Source organism: Balearica regulorum, chromosome 1 (assembly GCF_011004875.1).
Source record: "Balearica regulorum gibbericeps isolate bBalReg1 chromosome 1, bBalReg1.pri, whole genome shotgun sequence".
NCBI lineage: Eukaryota > Metazoa > Chordata > Aves > Gruiformes > Gruidae > Balearica > Balearica regulorum.
Window position 1 is genome coordinate 45,865,393 of NC_046184.1, and position 24,619 is coordinate 45,890,011.

A 24,619-nucleotide genomic window follows, 5' to 3' on the forward strand; every position below is an offset into this window, starting at 1 on the left:
TGGCCAAAGGGATATGCCAGACCATGTAACAGCATGTTCAGCAATAAAAGCTGGGACAGGGAAAGAAGAGGGAGTTTGGCTTCTGAGGTGGCCTTTGTTTGGAGACTGGCTGGGCATCAATCTACACGTGAGAAGTGGTGAGCGATTTCCTTCACTTAGTCTGGTTTTAGTGTTTGGGCTTTTTTCTTTTCTTTCCTTCATCTATTAAACTGTCTTTATCTTGACCCATAAGTTTTCTTGCTGTTGTTCCTGTTTTCTCCCCTCACCCTGCTGGGGTAGGAGGGAGTGCGCGGCTGCGTGAGTGCTTGGATGCTGGCGGGGAACAACGCACCACACACCTGTACACTCAGGTATTGATTTTTCCACTAGATTGAGAAGGTAGCAGTGAATTATATTTATAGCCCATCAAATTAAGGAAATGCTTAATCAGCAGCCTCTGATTAAATCACCCCTACTCAGGCAATGAGTAAGGCAGTTATGGGTTGTTGCCCTTTTCTTTTTGCAGTCAGTATTCTGTAAGAATTTGGGTGTAAAGGATGCTACAGTTGGTTTTAGGAGGGTGGTCTGTATCATCTGCTACCTACCCACTCAGCATGAGTTATTGCCACTGTTATTACCACCTCCAGTACCGGGGAGAGACTTGTTTATGCTAATGCACAGTACTAGAAATTTCTTTTCAGAAGAACTGAAATTTTTACTCTTACTTGGCTGGTGTCATGCAATACTTGCAATTGTTTTAGTTAACTTTGGTAATCCTGTAATAAAGATAATCCTTTAATATGTTATATAAAATAGTAATCCTATTATAGAGACACTTTTTAGAGACCTAATAGTAAATGGAGAGCAAATTCTGATTTTAGCAATGTAAAACATTAGTTTAGAGTTGTTACTGGCATTTTTGATGTGTCCATGTAGACTATTGGAATCTATGCAGCCAAAGTCCTAGAAAATTAACAAAAATAAGCTTTAAACTTAAGCATCTAGCAGTGCACTTGGTTTTTAGTAAATATATATAATGTTGTCCTCTTCTAAATTGGACTTCTTATTATAAAATTTGTACATGCTTTAGATTTCTACATCTTCAGTATATGTTGATCTTATGGACCTCTTAAAGAGCTAAGAATTAACCTAGTGTGTTGGTTAAGAGCACCAGTAAACCATTAGTAATGGTTTCAAATGGTTTCCAATAATGTCATATTTTTAGAAATTACATGGATGTAATGAATCTAAAGTCAACAAATGTGTTGATTATGTCACATGAAGTAGAACATATCAGTTACATTTTATTACATTGGGGTAGTTATAAAAATACATATAATAACGTCTCTGTTGAACTTCAGTGTTAAACATTTCATACAGAAAACTACAAGTGTGTTTCTAAAGATCTGTCTCTAAAAACCCATAGGTAATTTTTATTGAAGACAATAACGAGAGGGGTTTTTTTCTCCTTATTTAAGGACAAAAATTAATGATCAAGTGACATTATTTTTAAATTCTAAGCTGCTAAATATTTTTCCTAAATTAAGTACATAATTTTTTTGAGAATGATCTTGAATGTTCACAGTGTCTTGAAATCTAAAAGGTTATGTTCTCTTTCTTCCCCTTGGCTGGATGTATGAATAGTATATCCAGTTACTGATGTCTCATTCTGCTAATCCAGTGCTTTCATTATGAAAAGAACCTTCATGTTAACAGTTTAAGGCTGGTTTGCTTTAGCATGGACCTAAATATTAGGGATGCTGTTGTAGTTCATTTCTGGAAGACAATTGGAATACTAGTTGGTCAAGCTTCTTTTGAAGATTTCTCTTTAAAGACAATAGGAATTCAGCCCAAATCAAGAGATATGAGCTTCCTGTTGTAGTTGGTTTACTTGTCTGAGAATTTTCAGCATCATATCTGAGTTTTTCCTGCTATATACAAGGCATGCTCTGATATGATACCCAAAAGAAAAACAGGAGGGGAAAAAAAAAAAAGCTAACTTGTATCTTTTGTCAACTTTTTTTTCCCTTCATAAGAGACTTCCAATAATGGCTGAAGCGGTGGTTTCTAATTCTGCAGACAAATTAATTTCTTGTGATCCAAACTGTTCTTCAACTATGTTTTCTTTTTTATGTTTTTCTCTCTTTTTATTTTTTTATTTACTTACTGTTCTATATGAGAAAGTTTTTTTGGAAATCATCTGTTTCTGGACACAATGAACACAAAGCATCATAATGCATGAAAGGATGGCACATATTAGACTGAGGATGTAACTAAAGCAAGCAAACCTTATGCTATTAACGCAGAAAGGCACCTGAATATTTTTACAAGATTTTTGCAGATCTGAATAACTAAGATATAGGTGACTGAGTAAACAATCTTCCATCTCCTGCTAAGTTGAAATGTATCCACAGAGAAAGCAAAAAGCTAGGAAAGCTGTCTTTCATCACTTTTTGTATTGAGATAATTCCTTCTGCAAACGTGTTTATTGTACTAAAGCATCACTGGATGCAGTATGCCCCTACAGACCCTGCTAACTCTGGTTAAGTGGATTTTCCACATAAGCATATAGCGAGCATGTAAGTAACAGGGAATGTATGAGGAAAGGAGGTAAGAAAAAAAAGAAAATCCCTCTCCATGACAGGAAGTCATTTGCTCATCGCATATTGTTCCTGAAGAGGCTTGTGGCCAGTGATGGCTTGGTGGACTTTGGTTGAGTGCTCTTACTTTACAGAGATAAAAAAAAGAAGGATGGGATGCTGGAATGTATAACCACCATACTTTAAGATAGCTTTTCCAAATAAAAAGTTACGTAGACACAGAGTCTAGACAGCTGGAACCCTTTGAAAAGTCCTTGATCCAAAAATAACACATTTTACAAATTAGGTGTGAAAAAATCATTAAAAGGAACAGAAATAAGATGGCTTGAGTACCTTCCAAAATGCTTTTTTCCCCCCACTTCTTCAAAGGAAAACTCATTTTTATAGAGTTCTACTAGTTGTTATGTCTTTTATTTTGAAACTACTGTACTTCAGTTAAAGTTTGGTTAATGCTAAATTACTCATTCTTTTCAGTTTTGACTTGGTTTAGTGATTATGATAATGTCTTTGTAAAAATTCAGTAACTTGATTTTAGCCATCTTCTCTTTTTTTTTACGTGAAAGGTAAATATCATGTAGGAAACTTTTAAAAAGCTACTTGTCATGATTCTCTTAGTGTTACTGAAGTATGTGATAAAATACCAGTTCATCAAGGTATACATGCATATAATAATTTTAAAGCAAAGTATCATTTATAATTCTAAAGCTGAAGAAATGTGTTTGCATGTATATATATAAAATAAATATTTTTATGTGATTTTGAGATATGCTTTTAAAATGGGAATATATTTCATTTGTAGATGCTGTTTTATTTTATTTCATTTTCTTTTGAGGAAGTGAAGATCAGCGTATATGCAGAAGGGCAAGCTCTTAAATGGCAGGCTTCTCATGGGAGTATTGTTTCTTGATGGCTCAGTTTTACTGTATCATTCTTAATATTCATAAATATTTTCTGAAAATATTGCAGTTAGTTATTACCTGTCATATTTATCACATTTTTTCTATATTTGCTACACATTAAAGATATTGGAATATAGAGCGCATCAACAAATGACTAAACATTGAATCTGAAACATCTGATTTCTTGATATTTTTTTTTTTAAAATTCCTTTTCCTAACTATATTGTCTGAAGTATTATCCATCAGTTGTTTTCTATGTGCTCACATTCATGCACCTCATTGCAGGTCAGTTCCTCCTAGAAGAATCCCGCCTGATAGAGGCAGCTGAGATGGCAAAAAAAGCAGCTGAACTTGATCATACAGAATTTGATGTTGTTTTCAATGCAGCCCATATGCTCAGGTTAGTGCTTTTACATATGCTTACTTGATTGTCCTCCCCTCTTTTGGAGGAAGAAATTTTTTACAGCCTTTACTTACACAGAGTTCTTTTTAAAGCCCAGCAACTCCTTTGAATAATTCAATATTGCTAACAAGATGAAAAGAATTGGAGTGAAACTGTTGCAGGATTTAGCACTTTCTATTTCTAATTTTCTTTGTGTTATCTTGCAATTTCTTACCTTGAAAACTTCTGTTGTTCACAAGGAGGTAATCCTTTTTGCTTACATACAAGAACGAGTGTTTCTTTTGTGAAGAACCTTCTGCAGGATTTTCTTTCACCTCACTTAGGATGCATAGCAACTGAAAATAAGAGACCGTATTTCTGATCAGGATGTAACTAGAGAATATTGAAAATAGCACATTTTATGTTCCTATCAGTAGGGAACACTACGATAATTAGAAATCTAAATATTCCCAGGCTAATGATGACTTTAAGACTCATAGGAGCACTTAATGGTATTATCAGAATCTATGGTTTAAAATGTAGTCTTATATTTAATTCTGTTTTCCTATCTGAATAGAATAAAAGTTTAGACTTCTTTTTTTACTTTTAAAGCTGTCAGACCGGGATATTCACTAACATTAAGCTTCTGCCTGAACATTATCATTAAACTCATATTACTGTAATAGGTATCCCCCATGCTTATTTCTAGGATAACTATCTAATTATTGTCTATTGTCCGCTTAACAGCTATGAGGATACTTGATTTCATTTAGATTACATCTATGCTTAGAAAATACATGAAAAAGGAAATAAAAAATATACTTAATTAGCACAAAATAGTTACTGAGATCATTTCTCTGATGAAGATATCTCACTTGGCTGTTTATACTTTTAACATTTATGAAATGAAGGGGAAAGAAAATGGTACTAAAGAGGAGGTAGAATCATCTTCAGCCAAGTGACCTGTGTTTCAGAGTGAAGGTTTCTATACCAAGATTTTGAAATAAGCCCCCAAAATGCCCTTTGAGAAATAACTTTCACTGCTTGTAGATTAGAAAGGAAACCAAAACAATTGGTTCATTGGTGAACAATAGTTTGACCTGCCACAGGTGTATGAGCTATTTTAAGGATCTTGCCCTCTGATTATTTTCTGAACGATATCTCTCAAGAGAGAATTCAGTAATTTGCAACACTTAGATTAATGAAACAAATTCTCGGACAGAAGCATAGAAAGTTAGGCATGAAAGCTGAATCCAGAGGGGTATAGTGTGTGTCAGACTCCTGATTTCAGTGAGTGTGTTATGCAAGATGGTTTAATGATGTGATTTTTTTTGTGGGTATTTCAATGTGGTGGTGTAGATCAATACTGTTTTGGGAATAGGTTTAATAAATCTCTTACTTTCTCTACAAGCATTGAATGAAGCATCCCGGGTCTTGAAGGCACATGTCTTTACATCAGGATATGAGTATTTTTTCACTCTCAGGGCAAGAGCTATGCTGCTGTACTGTACATCAGCCATGGTTACCCTACTTGACTTGATTGGGAGTGGAGACTTTTTGGGAGATTTTGACCAGCACTGACCTCAGTGATTCTAAACTGCATTCTCTATTTTAGCTGTAAGCAAAACCCAAAAAACGTTTAAAAAAAAAAAACAACAAAAAAACACCAAAACGCTTGAAAACAACAACAAAAAAAAGAGGCCTGTGGTTTAGTTTAGCTAGTTTTCAACTGTGCTCCTTTGGGACACCCAGTTGGTCTAATTTTTCACTTAAATACTCAGCTTTCTTTGTGGAAGATTGTAATATCTTCCTAATATTCTCTGGGAGTCTAAAGCGGTCTGGAGGATTTAGCAAGGGTCAGGGTGGCAAATTTAAATTCAGTCCTGCCAAGTATTTGCTTAAAACCTCGTGTGTTATGATCTGACTGATTTTTGCTAAAAGGTTATGATTCTGTTGTCTGCCTTTGTTCACTGCTTTACTTAGCAATTTCTTCAATATATTGCTTACATAACAGCTGCTGGACGAGGGCAATGTATATTCATACATTAGGACAGAGCAGCTAGAAATCCATCATGACTCTGTGGGACTTCAGAAGAAGCTGATTTTCAGGATATTTAGAATGATGGAGAGCTGAGGTGATTCCAAGAGGAAAGCAGATACCAAGAATCAAAGGAGGAAGGAAAGAAGGGAGTACTCAGACTGGCATGGAGTCACCCAGCTAGAAACTCTGGATGCTAAAGACAGTTATAAATGAAAGGCTGAAATTATTAAGTATAATATTTTCATGTAGCTGACCAACTGCTCTTTAGGTACCATAGAGAGCTATAAAAACTGACTGGAGAGTGAATACAAATTTTGAATGGACTGCACAGCTGCGAGCTAGAAAATACATTATAGAAATTCACAGGGCATGAAAGTGAATTGACTGTTGTGAGTGAGAAGGGATAAATTTTAAAGATATATTGTAGACTAAGAGACAGAAATTGATGTTAACGTGGATGATGCAAGGTGTCCAAAATGACTGGGAGGTAATAACAGCAACTTCGATTTTTGTGTAAATTCTAATATTTCTTTTCAGAGCAAATATTCTATCCAGTGATGTACTGTTGAATTAGAAAGGAATCATTTTTCCCTCCTGTCATACTCCTGTTTCCACCACTAGCCCAAGGAGTGTCACAAGATTGTGAAACATGTAGACATTTCTTCAGAATTGCAGGCAAATTCTTTCAAATTTGGGTTATAGCTGCTTCAGATAGAAAACAATCACAACATTGCCTCCAAGCGCAATTTATTTTTCTAATCTAGTGCTAAAATATTTACCATTTTTTTAATCCCTTTACTCTCTGAGAAAAATATTTAAATTAAAATGCAACAAAAATAAAAACAAGTTTTGAAAATTTTGAACGGGAATGCTACAGGTTATTTTTTTTTTCTTAAATTTGCAACAGAATTGTTAACTGTGTCCAAACACAGCAGCTGTATTTATAGATAGCCTGTTCTCAGTTTAGCAGTCACAAGAAAGATTCTGCTTTTTCTGTCAGGTATTCCAACACTGTTTACTTCCTCTCTTTGTGACTAAATCTGAAGTCAGGGAAAAACCCCTGAGTTAGTTCCGTTTGCATTATTGAGAGACCTCCCTGTTCCTAATTACACAAACAACAAAGTTATTAATTTTTTGCCTAGATGACTTCTGTAGGATCCTGATAATGCAATGCCAGATGAATCAAATCATCTGTAGTGGGGGTGAGATGTGGGATGAACGTGATTAATTTCTTTGCAACAGTCTAGTAACTTTTAACTTGCATAGTGCTTGCCTGTAAAATGTATTTTCTCAACAAATTTGTTTTCCAGACAGCTTCATTCAAGGATCATGTAGATATTTGGGTGGTTCTTCTTAAAACAGTAACTGGTCATGTATTTTTCTTTTGTAGTATTTGCTATGCTCTTGCTTATAGCCTCAGTTTGAAGCCTTTCAGCAAAGCTAGGTACATTTTAATGGTATGTAGTGAAGTATATATTTGTAGTGTCATACAACGGCTGTAGCTTCAGTAACTGAGTCACGTATTAACAGTGCTAAGTTTCACTTTGTAGTTGTATACTGAGGTGAGCTGCCATGAGATAGGTTTCCTGTGATCTAGGGGATGATTTCTTTGAGAATGAGGAATGGCAGTGTAGTGACACCATCGTGCTATTTAGAAACAGGAAACAAGCTTCATGTTGTCTCCAAATGAAAGCAAGCATTGGTGCTGTTTGTCTCCTAAAGCAATACTTCTTTCCAGTGATCAATGTAAAGATTCAAAATGAATGCAAGCTGAATATAACTGGCTGTCAGGAAAACCTAAGAGTGATGTGTTGTCAAGCACATTTATGAGGTGTCACTGGCAGTCAGCTGGAACAGCATACAGGGAACTGGTAGGTCTGGAGGCTCAGGTTAAGAGATAGGAGAGAATAAAAAGAGGAGACATTTTTGTCCCTTAAAATAAGATTGAATGCTAGGTGTTAATGGGGGAAATCAGATGTGTTTTCAGGGTCAGTCCTCATGAAAAGATTTAGGATAGAGGTTGAAGTATAGCTCGTAACTATGAAAAGGACTCTGTCTTCCAAACTTCTCTTTGCTTCCTTTCCTTCCTTTCTGTTTTATTATCAACACTTTATCTAATGTTTTACTCTAATGTGAATTATGTTTCCTTTAGTAATGTCCTTCCATTGTTTGACATTGATCCAGAGCCCTTTACTGCTCAGTGGCATAGGGTTACTGCAATTTCCTACCTCTGTGCCTTTAATTTTTCTCAAGGGAAGGCCATTCCAGGGCTTAACGTAATGAATTTCTAGTTTAGATTTCCAGTGAAAACAGGAACCAGAATTCTGCTGTATCTTAACTAAAGGAACTGTTGCTGAATGCCCTAGAAATGGAACTGGCATTTTCCTGACTAGTGTGGTGTGCGTTCATTTCTATAAACCATTTTTAATGGAGAACTATAAATTCAAACTGATTTCAACTTAGGAGTTAATGATCCACGTTTCAAGATGTACATGTGGGAGAAAAGCCATGTATTTCCACTGGGCTAAAAGGAGACAGGGTTTTAATTTGTTCCACGTTCATATGCCAACAACACTTTTTGGAGGCAAAGTCTGTATCCTGGGTGAGGCACCTTGTTTATTGTATTGAATTTCACCACATTCATAAATGCTTTGTTTCCTGACAGTTTTGTGCAAACAGGAAAAAAAACCCAAAACTCTGTGACATGTTTCATTTTATGTGCCTTGTAGTAAATCCTGAAATTCAGAAGTATGAGATTATTTTTTTCCAGTTATTTCAAGTGCTACTAATGCCCAGCAGGAGTGATTCAGAAGCAGGTTAAATGAATATTTTTAGACATTCAATCGTTTCTAACCACTGCAACCACTGAGTCGATGATACATGTGCAAAGTAATTTAAAACAGTTAACAGGTATAAACCAGGTTCTACTTGGCAAATTGTTAGTCAGGAAGTGGTTTCAGCTTGCATGTGAATTATGTGAGAAACTTCAAAGGGATTATTCTTCCTCCCTTTCTCCTCCCAAGACCAATAAATGTCAAAATGTGTTGATTTGGATTAATTGCCTTTCATGTATTATCTGGCTAATGTTTAAAATTTGGGTGGATGGGAACATAAAATTAGAACACAATTTGATCACTGAATATCAAAGCATGTAAAGCTCATGTAATGAGCAAGGTAAAATCTCCAGATACAAGTGCTCAGTTGATTGATACTCTTTGAACTAGTAACTGTTCTTGCAAGCAGAAGAAAAAGGAAAAAAAATCAAAACAACCAACCCTACTTAGCATTATCCTTGTTTTCTAATTTTTTATTTTGTATCACAGAAATGCATCTGTAGTCACATAACAAGTACAAATATGCTGAAGATCTCCTTCTGTCCTAGGTGCCCTGAAGGGACCTAGAAAAAAAAGCAAATAACGTTTGCAGAAGATATGTAGTCTGCCTGATAGTCCTGTTTGGTTGTTCTTACATATTTACTGTCTTTCTCATGATACGTATATGATCAACTGATATTCATTGGGCCAGCAGCCAAAATGAATAGTTGGAGTGAAATTAAGAAGGTGGAGACAAAACGAGAAGAGAGGAGTTTGAGAGAAGAGATAAAAAAGGCCTGTTGAGACAAAAATGTGTTTGGATTTCTTTGGCAACATACTGCATTTTCATTTGAAGGCATTAAACTGAAAACTCAGGAGAAGAAATAAAAATTAAACTACTATGAGAATGTAGATGCCATCTATATTAGTAAGGAAAAGAAAAAAGAGGTGAGTTGATAGTGCTTCAGGTACCCAGAAACTCATCTTATTCCCCTAGGATATGAAATCTAAGTTTAAATCCCCTCTCAGGCTGATGTGAGTAAATGTTGAACACTCTTGTCTGAATGAATTCCCAGAGTCATGGAAACCTATTTTTGAGAAATCATTCTCTTCGCTGATTAATTTTTTTTTTTTGTGGAATTATAGTGTTCTTCATGAGGCACAAAGAAAGGAACTGCATTATTGTATAATCTACAGCTTCGTAATTTACTGTTAAAGTGTGGCTAATTACAAAAAATGAGCCAGATTTTCCTCTGATGAAGAGTGATGTCTCTGTTTTTGCCTCAGATGAGTGATTGGTCTTCTGTATCTCTCTCCAGTGTGTACTAATATCATTTCAGAACTAAAAAGAAAATAAGGTAGGCAAGGAGGATTTGCGATAATGGACATTCTGAACTATAAAATAATCTTTTAGATTGACATGTTTTGTGCATTTGTTAGGGTAATATAGTTAAACAGTGGGTAGTAGTTGCAGTATTTTGTTTAAAGAAGTATTTTATTTAAAGAAGCTCTGCTTCTTTAGGTATGGTTTCTTTTTTTAACCCAAGGAAAATGATGTGTAACTATATTGTTTTTTTCTGTCCTGGTAGACAAGCCAGTCTCAATGAAGAAGCCGAGAAGTATTATGAAATGGCAGCAGGATTAAGACCTAATGTAAGTACCTTCTTAATGATATCCGTTACGTAAGTTGATGATTTCTAGATTTAGATTTATTTATCTACCTTTAAATGTGTTAAGTTCATATGCTCTCAAAATTCCATCTATTTTCACTAGTAAAAGAGAATGAATGCATATGGTTCGTGACTTTTTAAAAGTATTTTAATGATGCAGAGTGGGAAAATTGTATCGATTTTCACTGCCAGCATCAACTGTCTGACAACTATACAAGGGCAATCTCTCAAGAATGAAAATAAAAACAGAAGTAGTCATACATATCTTTTTTCTTATTATTAATTCTCAAATTTACCATAATAGTTTCAGAGTGGAAAAAAAAGAAGCTACTCGAGGAGGTTTTCTAGGTAGTAAGCAATATAATTCAAACATGGTAAGACAGAAGCTCCTGATGTTTCCAAAGGAGTACAAAATGCAAATCAGTGAAATCCTGTGTACTTCATAGCTACATCTGTACTGGTAAATTAAATGTGCCCAGGACTATTCTCTAGCGTTGATCCAACTGACTTCCCAGAGTGTGCCCAGGTACTGTGTGAGAGACTGCAGTGGCCCAGTCCAGTGCTGGGTAGGAACCATCCTCACAGCTTGAAAATGCCCACAGTTTAATTTTTTATTTTGGATATAGCCTGTGTATCCTCTCACTGTCTTATGAATATGAAGGATCAGCAAAATTATGTGAATCAAGATGCTAAAGAAATATCCTTAAGCAAAGTATAGCACTGAAGGATGTTAATTTCATTTTTTTGTATCCATCACTAACGATCTAGAAACATTTCTTTGTAGAAAATTCAAAATCCTAGATGCATGAATGTGATGTAATATACAGATGCATGCATACATACAGTTCCATATATATCTATACATATATTTGTGTGCACCTGTTTATTGTTAGTTGCTAAGAGGTCTGTTCCCAAATTCCCTCTCAGTGAGAATACTGAAGCGCTGAAGTCTCATTCTGTGCAGTGGATCAGCCTTGTTCCTAGAACAACTAAGTGCTAAAAGCATCTGTTTAACAAGAACCTTCCCCCTTCTGGTCCTTGACATGTTACCTGTTGACATCAGTGAATTTCAGATCAGGATTCCAAGTAAACTGGAGCTCTCCTTTTTTTTTTTTTAGCATGTTTTTTTTCCTTCCTGTGGTTTCCCAGTCACTCCTCCAGATCCCAAGTTGAAGATCCATTTGTCTGTTGCCAACTCCTTTCTTATTCACTGTACCAAGACAACTAAATTATTGGGTTTTCTTTAGAATTAGACCCATGCTTACCTCCTGAGCGATTTTCAGCTAGTGCAGCCTAAAATGAAACTCAGATTTCCATTCTCTTGCATCCATTTCTTTGCAAATATTACATATTGTGTAATATCTCTAATACCAGTCCTATAAAATTCCACCCTTAGCAGCAATAAGAGATGCTAGTAATACTACAAACTCAATCTTTTACTGATTGTTTGCGAATTTATATGCTCATTGGCCTTTCATGACACAATTTTGTTCTCAGCATCCTTGCTTTGTTTTCCTTTGCATCCTTTTCTTCGGTTTCTCAACTGTTCGTGTTGCTTTCGAAATGAAGCAATACCTCATACATAGTACTTCCTCGCTTGCTCCCCAACGTATAAGTCCTTTGGATCCAGAAGCTGCTCTGCTGAGCTTTTCTACACCCAAGTCCAGTTTAAATGGCCATCTGAGTTAAGACTTTCAGAGCTCCTTAGCTGGCTATTTCAGTGTTTTTTACAGGCAGCAGTCTCTGCTCTTGCATTTGTCTCCTAAGCCTTTTTTTATTTCAGTGTCTCAAGACTGGGGCACAGCAGTGAGCAACCAATACGCCTTCAAGTCTGAGTCACTTTTTCATTCAACTAATCCATTTTTACAAAAGTTGTGGCTAAGGAGGCTAAAAACATCCCCAGAAAAACAGTATTCAGTTACAGGAGAAATGTAACTTCTCTGAAACATGCAAGCCATTGTTTTTAAGAAAGCAAACAGAAAGATTTTGTTTTTGTTGTATTGGGGGTGATTCATTTCTCATTGAACTAATTCTGAGAGGACTGAAAAATACTGAAAATACCTTGAAAGTGAAAATTTATTACATTGAATATTTATTACATTTGAATATTTATTACAATGAATAACATATTTGCCAAAAAAATATACTTCAATCAAGTGAATACCGCACAGATGTATTAAAATATATATCCACATCCTGAACATCATCTTTGCTTTTGGATACACCTTCATTCTGCAGAGTGTGAAAGAATTAAAACACTTCAGTACAATAGCAGCACCAGCTGAAATGCAGGTTGGGTGCAAAGAAAAAACAAATCTGGCTGGTATGATTATTCCAGATTTGGACCTAACTGTTCTCTTAATAACGGTCATGATTGGCCTTATTTGCAGTAGGTGTGTATTTATCTACTATCAAAGTAATTTCCAGTCAAATTTCAGAAGAGCAGTGTTTTCTGTAGAATATAGTGCTGCTGTGGAGACAAGAATCATTTGTCTTAAACTTCACTGAAGAAGCAGACATTCTCAAGATTATGTCTATTTATTTTCAAATAGGCTTCACAGAGTTGACTTTCCCTTGGAGAACCAAGGGGGAGAGAGGAATCCAGGAAGCAGTTCGGAGAAGGAATTACTTTTATTTGCTATGAATCATTTCTTACATGACTCTCTTTTCCTCCTTCAACTCTACAGGTAACCTACAGAGACAAGCCTCCCTAGCCCCTGGATCTTTTTGAATACTTTCCAAAAAATGCGTTCCCACATTGTGTGTTTACCATGATCAAAACAAAATAATTTTAGAGCCTTCTCAGGGAGAAGCACATATGTGTTTGTTCTAGCAATGTTGACTTGGATGTATGTTAATCACATTAGTCTAATTTTAAGAAATTCAGTTGCATGAAGAAACGAAAGTGTAAGTTTCTTGGACAGCAAGATGCTTACGCAGTAATTATTCTGAGTGGGAGCATTGCTGAGTAAAATCTGTATTCAGAGATGGTTTCTAGATGCCCTACATATTGTAATGTTCACAAACCAGGAAATTATTTTAACAAGATGTTAGGCACTCTAAAATGTGAGCTTTAAGCTCACTTTGTTGTGGAAAAACCAGTCATCTAGAAACTCTCTTTAAATTGCTGTTCTTTACAAGAATGTGAGATCTTGACTTAAGCTTCAGCTTTTATTCAACTTTTAAGACATCATTTGTGCAATAGAACTGCATTTCTAATTTTTTAAGTCTGAACTTGAAGCAGCCAATCTTTAAAAATCTGCTCTAGAACCCCCACATATGGCCAATGGCTCTTGAGAAGAAAGTGCACTTTGAAGTATGACCTCAAGAGTATTAAATGAAAGAGAGCTCACCAGAGCCTTAAGACTTTGAGCCACCACCTTGAGCTGATTGGCTTAGAAGCATTCCTCAAGGAGGTGCCATGACCTGCAAGTCACTACCATCCCAACCACATATTAGTGCTGCTTGCAATCTGGAGCTCATGACAGCTTTAAGCCCCATGTCATCGGCACATTGTCAGAAACAGCTGTTTCCACTCTACCACTTCAAAAGGGCTTGATTAAATGTCTTACTGTAACAACACACATAAAGGCAAACACATAGAATGAGGGGGGAAAGGAGAAATGTACCTATAAGCAAAATAAATACAATTTCCACTAGATGGTGTTTAATCATGATGTGGAGGACTAAACCATTTCTTGACTTGAAGGGTTTATGTAATCAGCTAACACAATATCATATTAAAAAGGAGTTTCTCCAAGTGCTGCTTTTATTTTTTTTTCCCCAGCACTGGAATACAGATTTCATGTCAAAGGCTCCAGGCTTGCAATAAGCTCTACTTTGAGCTGTCTAACAGTTGAAAGAAGAATCCTGGTGATTTCCAGATAATTGACTGTATTTTTATAGCCACCTTATAGATAACATGCTTTCACTGCCTCCTTATGGAAAGTGTTCATAATATATGGGTTTTATTCGTGGTAAGACCTCTAAAAATGAATGTACTTCCGATAGTACGTACATCTTTAAAAAATAAAGTAGATGTTGGATTTTGTCTTAAAACATATGTAGCCAAGATCTGCTTTATCACGTACTTTTTCCTTAGGTGTTTCCATGCCAAATTTCCCTATTTGACTTTCTTCTGAACGTTCAGCAATTCTCCCATTTGGCTTGACCAGGCTAGGAGTAATTGTGAGGGATATCGCTTTAATGCATTCTGCCCGCTTTATTAAGGGCATGTCCTGTTATTGCCAGGGAGAATTTTCATAAAATTTTTATGAGTTCCTGCTATGCTAGTTCTACTGCTGATGACAGTAATGGATAGGTTAACAGTGATTGTTCAATTGTCTGCACCTGATCCTCAATTGACAAAAAACTGGCAGTGTTCCACACTTCTCTGGATCCAATGTCCTCCTCACATTGCTCCAGGGAAACTGCAGATCCCTCACCAGTGATGAATCTATTGCTCCTGCAGCTCTTGCGCAGGTCTACCTAGTCTCTGTTGTTGTTCAAACCCAGCTGGGGTGTCTTGCCATCATATTCCTGGTTTCTGGAGCAGAGTACAGATAAAGCTGATGTGGTCCTCTAAAGAAACAGTACATATGTGATTTTTACACTATGTATTATTGCCAATAAAGCATGACACCTTCCAGTTGAGAATCCTTGTTTTTAAAATGCTCTTCTATTTACATGTTTATTCAAAGTAATGACCACAAGGCAATCTTATATCTTTATGTTTTGGTACCATGGAGTGACAACACAGCTGTATTTTTAGGTAGTTAGCATTCAGCAGATTCACCTGTTCAGTGGTCTTACATTACTTGTGTCTGCCTTTAGAGAAAATACAAAAGTGGGTCTTGTGTGGCAGGTGGAGCTTCTGCTGATTGCCTGCCTGCCCTCCAAATTGCTCCCAGCTCCTGCCCTGTGTCAGGGCTGCACAGCTTCCCACTACCAGCACCAGCTGCTGCTAAGCCCTGCATTGTTTAAGGCTTCCTCTCAAGTGTGCCAAACTTTCCGCCTCAATGATATAAATGGCTGTGGATTCCTTCCAACCCAGCAGCGCTCTTGGCCTCCTGAAAATGCCTCCTTTCTTTTCTCCTGGTGAAGGTGTGAGGAATAAGAAAACTTCCCAGGATCCAGTTCTTCCTCTCTTCTTGCTTTGTTGCTTCCTAAAGACTGAACCAATTGTTATAGGGCATGCAGGACTTTTAGGGACTAAAAAGGGTACTGTGGCTTCCTAATGAGAAGATAGGCATGACTGATGTGAACTGTATTTCCAAATGGCATACTTTTAATAGTTTGACTTCAGACAGATACAGAAGTGGGAGGCTTAGGCATGGATTGACTCCACTGGGAGAGGAGCTAGTGGAACACCCTTAGAGAAAAGAGGACACCACTCTGTGAGATCAAAGGGATGAGAGAGCACTTTCTTGGTTACTGTAAATTGGGTAGACTTTCCCTGTTGACAGGCAATAAAAGACTGATTCTGAGATTTCTTATCAGAATAGCTGTGACATTTTTCAGCCTGCCTAGCAGAAGGTTGTGCAGAATGTAGAAATTCAAGAAAATTTATATTAACTGAATGCAAGCTGCCCTTCATTTCAGGTAGAAAGGCTCTTCAGTGTTTGCACAGAAATAGCAACGCTTCTCCATGTGAAGAATTTATTCATGCATGAACTCTCTGTCCCTCCTGAGCTGGAAAGCTTTAAGTCTTATTTGGGCTCCCAGCTCAATTTTCTTTTGTTGTTGTTGTTGCTTCACCCCTTCCAGGATCGTATACTCAGTTCATCCTTCTTGTCTGGGGCTAAGGGCAAGGCAGATATGTTATCTCTGACCAGCTATTTGGGGAAAACTGTGTTTATTCTTTTGAACAGAAAGTTGTCTTTCAACATTTGCAATTATATTTATTCATGGTCCTCCTAAATACTTTGAAGACACATTTACAGGTTTTTGTCATGCACAGTTGTCAGCTTCAAGACAAGCTAGTGTACAGGCTGTTGTTCCGAATCTTAAAGTATTCTTACTTCAGCAGAGATGAGTGTCTCCCACCTAAAAAACCCAACAGTCAAAACAAACAAAAAACCCCATATAGCATTTCCCATCCCTATGATCTCCATCAGGGGACAAAGAAAGAACACAGGCTGTTGGAATGGGGATATTTACCCGTAATACTGAAGCACAATATCAGGACGAGTTGTATAATTTGGAAACCAATTTACTCAGCTGTAGAAAACACTGACTTTCCTTTGGGAAATACATGAGAATATTTATAGCCATACCCCAGAAAACTCTATGTGTGTTTTCTCATGCACTGTAGCAGCTCTGTGAAAGCAAAGATTGAAGGTACTTTTGGATGATTATGGTTCTGGTTCTCGATAATGTAATCCGTCTTTGTGTAAGATGCATAGGAGAAAGCTGGAAATCATGTCATTACAGTCCTCAGCTGCAGTTTAGTGAGAGTTAGATTATGGGGAGTTCATTTATACTCTTTTCTTCTGATTATACAAGCAGTTAAATATGCAAATATCTGAGATCGATTGGCTCAGTGTAATTTATGAGCTTTGGAACAGAATTAAAATGCCTTTGAGTTGCTGTTTATTTCCCATCTAGAATAATTTGTTGTACGTTAATATCCTAATCAATACATAAGTACTTTCTCTGTGCAAGTTCTAAATGACTGAAATGAAAATACATTTGAGTTCCTTCTGCTTACATAGATAGTGCATTGCAGTAACACCATTGAACGGTTTAGAGTTGCTTCTGTTTCTCCTGCATGTGAGAGGTAAATTAGACTCTGTAGCTCCTGATTTCCTCAAGTGAAATTATACAAGCAGCTCTGAACTCTTCTTAATGTAAAGTTTTTCAAACAGTAAGCTGCATACCCAGAAACAGTCTGCAAAGTAAGCCAGAAACTCGTTGTCCTGGTAATTTGGAGTGCTTTTCTTTTCATTTTTAGCTATGAAAATGTTTACAAATTTTCCATAAATATTAATCCTTCTACAGTCTAATTATTGCCATAATGTATTTTCTGAGTCATTCATCTTTGTGAACTCTGAAATGTATAGATATGTTTTCCTTTAATGGGAGGAACAATAGTTGGAAATAAGCAACTATGTACTAACTCCTCTTTTCTAATTTAATTAACCCTTAGGTCTTCATTAAATCATTAATAAGTCTTGCCAAGAACTGTAGAAACAGTAATTTTGTGCATAACATGCAATTTGAGAGAAAAAAACTCTCTGATAATGATACATGCACTATTCGCTTTGGACATAGGTCATACAAAGTTTTCAGTATGTCTGCTGGCAATCTGTTGTGCTGCATAGAGCTGCTGGTAATGTACCCCAGAGTATTTTGTTTTATGCACCCATTTTCCATTGTAGGCTCTGTTGTCTAGTGATGTTTCCTAAGAAGTTAATCACCCAAGTATTATGGTACAGGTTCTGTTTAAGGTTGGACTTGATGATCTTACAGGTCTTTTTCAACCTAAATGATTCTATGATTCTATGTTTTCTTTCCAGGCACCTACCTAGATACGGAACACTGTTCTTCTGATCCCATTGGATAATTATAATTCCCAATGGATAGATCATAAATTCTCCAAAGAGAAGAAATTCTCATACCAAATAATACTTGAGCTATTTTACTGTAAAGACCTTGATTCAGAAATTTTGTAGGACTGCGCCTTAGTTAACTTGAATGGAAATCTTAGTGTCCTCACATTTCTTTTTCTGTTTTTTTAATATGTATTTTCATTATGCAAATCTGAAGTCTTTATCTGGTATATAGATATGTTCAGTCCTCCATCAAACTTATTTGAAGAAAAAAGGGTGTGGGGTCTGCTAGACCTGTCTCTTGGAGCGCAGATTTGTTTCATTTAGCATTTTAGTGTTTTTCATCCACATCTTAGTAGATAACTTGTTTCTGTGACTACTTTTTCAGTATGAAAATAACTGCAACAGTTGTGCTTGTACTCAGCTATGATGTTCATTTACGGAATAATTAAAAAAATAGGTTTGCGAATCTAATTAATAGGAAGTCACAGCCTAGATTTGTACTACTGAGTGAAATAAAAGAAATTGTTATGCTTTGAGATGATGGGAGGCAGTAGTTTGTAAAGATGCAATCTCTTTGCTGAAATTGTGGAAGTGAAGACAATGTATCATGGATAGACCCATGCACTTGATTGTGATTCGCAGTCTGATAGTAATATGGCAGGAGGTACCATGCTGCCTGCATCAGTTCCTGGAGAGAGCAAGATTGTCTTTGCTTTGTAAATGTAGCCCTCATTGTCAATCAAAAATAAAGTGCCATGAAATATAGAACTCACAGCAGTAGATTAGCACTTCAGAAATTAAGCCATCTGTTTGAACTCAATTAAAAGAGAATCCAGCAAGGTTTTTCCTAATAGAGTATTTTAGTGCTGATTCTGGAAACAATGCAATGAATTTATTATGCAATTAGAACTGATAAGGAAATGGTTTTAATGCTCGTTAAATAAACCCAGTAACAGTACATCCTCAGTAGGATTTTTTTGCAATAAATAACTTCCTAATTTTCTTCCTAATCTATAGTTCTGATGTATTTCTCATTCTAGGAATGATTTTTAGTTGTGGGTTGGCATATCCTATTAGACTTTTTTCCCCACAAGTTCTGGAGAACTTACGCTTCTGTTTCACAAGATAGTTGAGGCAACTGTTATTGTCCCACACCCTCCCACACCTCCAGGTGTATCTGGGTGACTGTATAGAGGAAAAATGCCCTACAATAAGGCTGCTTTTGGTCTGAGATCTGCCTGAGAAGAACTGTGTTTGCAGATTGCTAGGAAGGGCATGGGTGGGAGGTGTCGGCTGAAATAATTTTCTTGGAATTTGTCTTCAAGAGCAACTTCAGTACCAGTTCGAATGTATTTTTCCTTGGGAAGGTTACAGTCTAGAGATCAGATGTCTGCTAATGAGAAGAAGCAGCGGGGAGGGGATGGGTAGCTTTTTATTTCCCCTAAGGAGCAGTCCCCTTTTGTGGAGGCATTCTGAACCCACTCTATATGGTCAGCTCTGCATATTGCATTTACACGATTCTGTTTAGTTAGAACTAGATTCTAGTTAGTTTTACTGGAGAGAAAATATACATTCAAGTGTATCTACCCTTTTAAAACATGTCTTCCGTATAATGAACAGCTTAATTGCAAAGCGGAGGCGGTTTTACTAATTCTTCAGGTGCTCCAGTAAAGATTGTCTTCCTGTAACAGTAAGTAACTTTAATCTGACATTATGGTTTGTAACAGTGCCAGTTGCCTCAGCATCTGGCTGCCTCGAACTCACTGAAAACAATTAAAATGTGAAAGAAAATAGAAATCTTTTCCAATATAACAACAACAGTAAAATCAAAAATCCACAATAAAACCCTAAATTAAATTCCATATGAAGGTTTGCTGTATGTCTCAGATTCTATGGAGTAAATGATTGATATATTTATGGTGGAGTTAATTGGTGGAATTTTATTTTAACTCAGTAGTTCTACTTCATTTCTTCACATTCTAACTGCATTCAAATACACTTAAAATTATCAGACTTATTTTTAATCGTTTTTGAAAGATCAATGCATGATCCTTCATTAATTCTGTTTGAAAAATTCTCTTCTGATAGCTGCATTCATGGGGTTTTTTTTGCTGCTTCGTTCACAAATTGGATGTTTTACCCATAATAAAGGAAGGAAATGCGTTCTGAACAGAGATTATGGAAATTGCACAGGAGGCAAACCTTTTGATTTGGCGGAAAAAATGAGCTTTAACAAAAAGACTGCTGCTAGGTAGGACCCAAAATTAATTTCTGTAGGATCCTGTGGTGTTCATATAGAATGGGTGGTATGTGTAGTGAAAATACATAATGAGAAAGCAAATTAGGCTGAGCCATTGACTGCAGAACTGTATAGCAATTCTAGTGGCCCTGGATTAGAGTTTGCTCCAGTCATGGAGGGCTTTTTCTGGGGCAGTTTGTTGCAAGCATCTGGTTTCACTGAGTAATTTTTGACATTGAATTTCAGGGGCAGGAACTGAACTTTGATTTCTTGGTGCTAATCCTGCAAATATTAGTTGTCCTTTTGTGCCTTCAGAAATAATTAATTAAACCTTTTTAAAAGGAAAATATTATCCTGTGCCCATTTCTTAAAAATGTAGTTTGAAGGATACAGAAAGTTTCTGTTCAATAAGCAGCAGTTATTGGCATATGCAAGTACCAAGTGCAACCTTTCAGAGTAGGATGTGTAGATGTAGCACTGAACACATCTTGCTGATACTGATATTAATTACTCACAAAGCACTGTAAACGTATGTGTGACTGATCAGATGTGGTAAATAAGGCTGCCCTAGCAGAAAGTAGGTTTGTTTTTTTTTACAAGTCACAACCTTGTAAAGCCTAGTGAGCAATTGGAGCCCAGTGGTCATACTATTAGCAAAGGACCAAATTTTAGAAACTACAGCCTTAAAATCTTTAAGCTACAGGAATCAAAATTAAATCCTTGCGCTTACCCTGGAAGTTAATAATTTTAATATGTACTGTAGATTTAATTGCTAAATACTATATAGAGAACACCTGCAGGTTACTGACTGCCAAAAAAGGCATGAATTCTTATGAATTACACGGAGCACTGTATTTCAGCATTTTGCAAAGGACCAATAGTATGTGCGTCTTTTCTCAGCTGCTCTCATAATCCTGTGGGTTAAACAGTCAATACAGTGTGGCCATAACCTTTTTTGCACTATGCAACAGGCATGGAAGTGATAGGAGCCAGATGAAAAAAGAACAAAGAGGAAGGAAAAAAAAAAAAAAGATTGATATGCAAATATTTTAAGGTTTTCCATGCAAAAATTTCAAAAAAGAAAATATTTATGAATAAGATTTTTTCAAGCATTTTCAGTTGTGTCTACTGTCTAATGAAAATGTAGTGCCTTGAACAATACATCATTTCAAGAGTTTTATTATTTATTTACAATTATGGATTTAGATTTATTTGCAAAATTGCCTTAGTAACATTTCGACATGCTGAAGTTGCATTTTTGGACCAATTTGAAAGTGCCTTCAAACACTATTGATATACCATGTTGTTATGGTATCACTTCATGTGATAGACATCAGTTGTACTTACCTGCCAATGAAATTATTACCAATAGAGGAATACCAATTGATTCTGTTGTCTAGGGAAAGTTAGCCAAAAGAAAGTGTGTCTTTGGAGGAGTGGAACGAAGGCTAAAATTAATCCTAGAACATCCTACAATGACTAATAATATCCTAATCTTTTTTTCCTATTTCTGTAACACTCTAATATCACACTTTTTCTGTGGGCTGTCTTAATAGTAATTGTACATGATACAAGCCTTGAACAAATTAACAAGGTTCTCATTCTTTGTGCTCAGAGCTAGTATGTCAAGTTGCATAATGGTTTACACAGTGTGCCTGAAAGCTGTACCTTTCAACTGGAAATACCTGAATAGTTTCGTAAAACATGCAGCAATATCAATATTAACCTAGTTCTCCAGTGTTTAATTCAGCTGAAGTCAGATGAAAGTGCAAAGCCTTGTTTGCCACTTAACAGTCATCTGAACAACTTGTGTCAAAAAACTGGAAATCTTGTGATTTTGAGATTTTCTTAATTAGAACCTAGCTAATTTTTCAAGGCCAGAAATGAAAACTTCTTCCTTCTGAAATTTCAGTAGTTGGCTATTCTACTCAAAAATGGAAGCTCTAATGCACTACTTCATATGCCTGTGACTAGCATCTTGAAAAACTATAGAACCTTCTCTGGGTACTGATGTATTTGATCAGTATATGGACAAAAATAGATGGAAAATGTTTTCATTCTCAGCAGTTATTTTTATTTTCCAATGACATTTTTTTTGATTGAAAAAAAATGAACTTTTTTTTAATGCTAGTTGTAAATACTGTGAGTTTAATTGTGATCATAATATCAGATGATCTGTAGATTAGAGTTTTCTGTGAAGATTAACCAGTTTTGATTGTGTTAATATGGACAGCTATTCTAATCAGCCCTGCATGTGTGCTGCTGGGTGAAGCAGAGTATATTAATTTTTCTTTTAATACTTTACCTGTCTTCTAAGTGAAAAGTGGGGTTTATCTTTAGGCAGTAACACAAAGCCATTTATTATCTAGTTTCCAAGGTTTAGAAAGAAAGTGCATGCAAAAATACATTTACTAACAGATTTTATTTCATTTTTAAAAAGTCCTTTTTATTAATGAGACAAAATTCTATTACTGAAAGATTTTGAGCAATTTCTGTTTGTCAGTGTGGTAGTACAGATGACATTTCTATTCACCAAGTGTCTCACTTGCTGGGAGTACAGACTTCCTAATTAGCATGCAGCGTACTTGTGTTAGATAAGGTAAAGAATTTGTTAAATGTTTTATACCATAATTGTAGCTATGTATTAAAATTATCAAATTGCAGACATCAGAGCACAGTTGGATTTCTATAAACAAAAATTAAGTCATTTGAAGATTTTTTTCATGAAATCCGAAAGTGCTAGGAAAATTTGCTAAGATTATCATATCCTATACTGATGACAATATTTGAGCTGGAAAGCTAAGAAGTTTAATTAGAAACACTTTGAGGCCTGGAAAATGTTTAATTTTTTTAATATAACCATAATATTAAATACTCGTAATGAATGTTCCTGTTTAGCATTTATTATGGTAATACAAGTATGTTATCTAAAAATCATAGAATCATAGAATGGTTGGGGTTGGAAGGGACCTCAAAGATCATCTAGTTCCAACCCCCCTTGCTGCAGGCAGGGACACCCTCCACTAGACCACATTGCCCAAAGCCTCATCCAGCCTGGCCTTGAACACTTCCAGGGATGGGGCATCCACAACCTCTCTGGGCAACCTGTTCCAGTGCCTCACCACCCTCACAGTAAAGAATTTCTAACATCTAATCTAAATCGACCCTCCTTCAGCTTAAACCCATTACCCCTTGTCCTGTCACTACACTCCCTGATAAACAGTCCCTCACCATCTTTCCTGTAGGCCCCTTCAGGTACTGGAAGGCCACAATTAGATCTCCCCGGAGCCGCCTTTTCTGCAGGCTGAACAACCCCAACTCTCTCAGCCTGTCCTCATAGGAGAGGTGCTCCATCCCTCCAATCAGCTTCATGGCCCTCCTCTGGACTCGCTCCAACAGCTCCATGTCTCTCCTGTACTGGGGCCCCCAGAGCTGGACGCAGTACTCCAGCTGGGGTCATCATGGTTTCTATATAAACTGAGAGTGATTACTAGGAGGTTTTTTAAGCATAAATCAAAGAAATTGATGCAAGGCCATTGGGGAAAAAATCTAGATACACAGAAATTACGAATGTAAGTACATTTTTGTGGGACTTCTTGAGCTGTTGTTATGATCTGCAGCCTTTACCATTTGTAATACATGCTTTTGTTAACTTGCTGATACATAAAACAATATTCTCTGAATTTATATAAAGTGGTAGATAGCTTTTCATCAGCAAGATGTAACAACATCTATCTATATATGCTTGTTTGGTTTTGGATAGCTAAGTTTTTAAAACTCTGAGCGGTCTTGAAGGTTAAGATGAAAAAGATGTTGAGGAAAAAAAATCTGCACTGGCTGGAGAACATTGATGCTAAAATGCCCCTTATTGATGTGATAATTTGAGAAACAAAGTAGACTGCTTGATGCTTCCTTCCCATGCCAAGTCTAGAACTCTTCCCTGACTCACAGCTGTGAGTTTCCTTAATGGTGCCGATGTCTAAATCTACAAGCAAACTGAATAATTTTACGGTATGCTTGTTGATGAAAACTCCCACGTCTGCCACCCATAAATATAAAAAAAGGTAAAAAAAACTTCCTTCTTTTTAATTTCTGGTTTTAAATGTACATATCCTGTAATTTATAATTTTAGACAAGATAGTCGCCAGTGTTTGAAAGTACACAAGAACAGAATCACACAAACAATTTCCATATATATTCTCCTTTCGCCAGGCAGGTTAAAGTGTCATCTGCTTTGAATGTCAGGATGAGAGTGTCCAAATGTAAAATAATAATTTTAAAACCGAAATTAAAAAAAAAATGGACATGGTCTAACATTTCTGTAGTATCATCAGTTGTTAAGGTGACAAGTTATTAATTCATGCTGTTCTTCTGCCTTATTAACTTGATATATTAACCTTATATTTTATCCTAACCTGAGACTATTACATAATGAGTATTCAA

General features: G+C 36.2%; 1 protein-coding gene across 1 annotated transcript in view; it reads left to right on the top strand.

Moving 5' to 3' along the window:
• The window catches only part of TMTC2 (transmembrane O-mannosyltransferase targeting cadherins 2), a 260,172-nt gene that overhangs the window by 228,957 nt on the left and 6,596 nt on the right, over positions 1-24,619 (top strand). The window contains exons 10-11 of the mRNA XM_075747904.1: positions 3,764-3,878; positions 10,304-10,367. Of these exons, the coding sequence (XP_075604019.1) occupies positions 3,764-3,878; positions 10,304-10,367 (179 nt within the window). The remainder of the gene's footprint in view (positions 1-3,763; positions 3,879-10,303; positions 10,368-24,619) is intronic.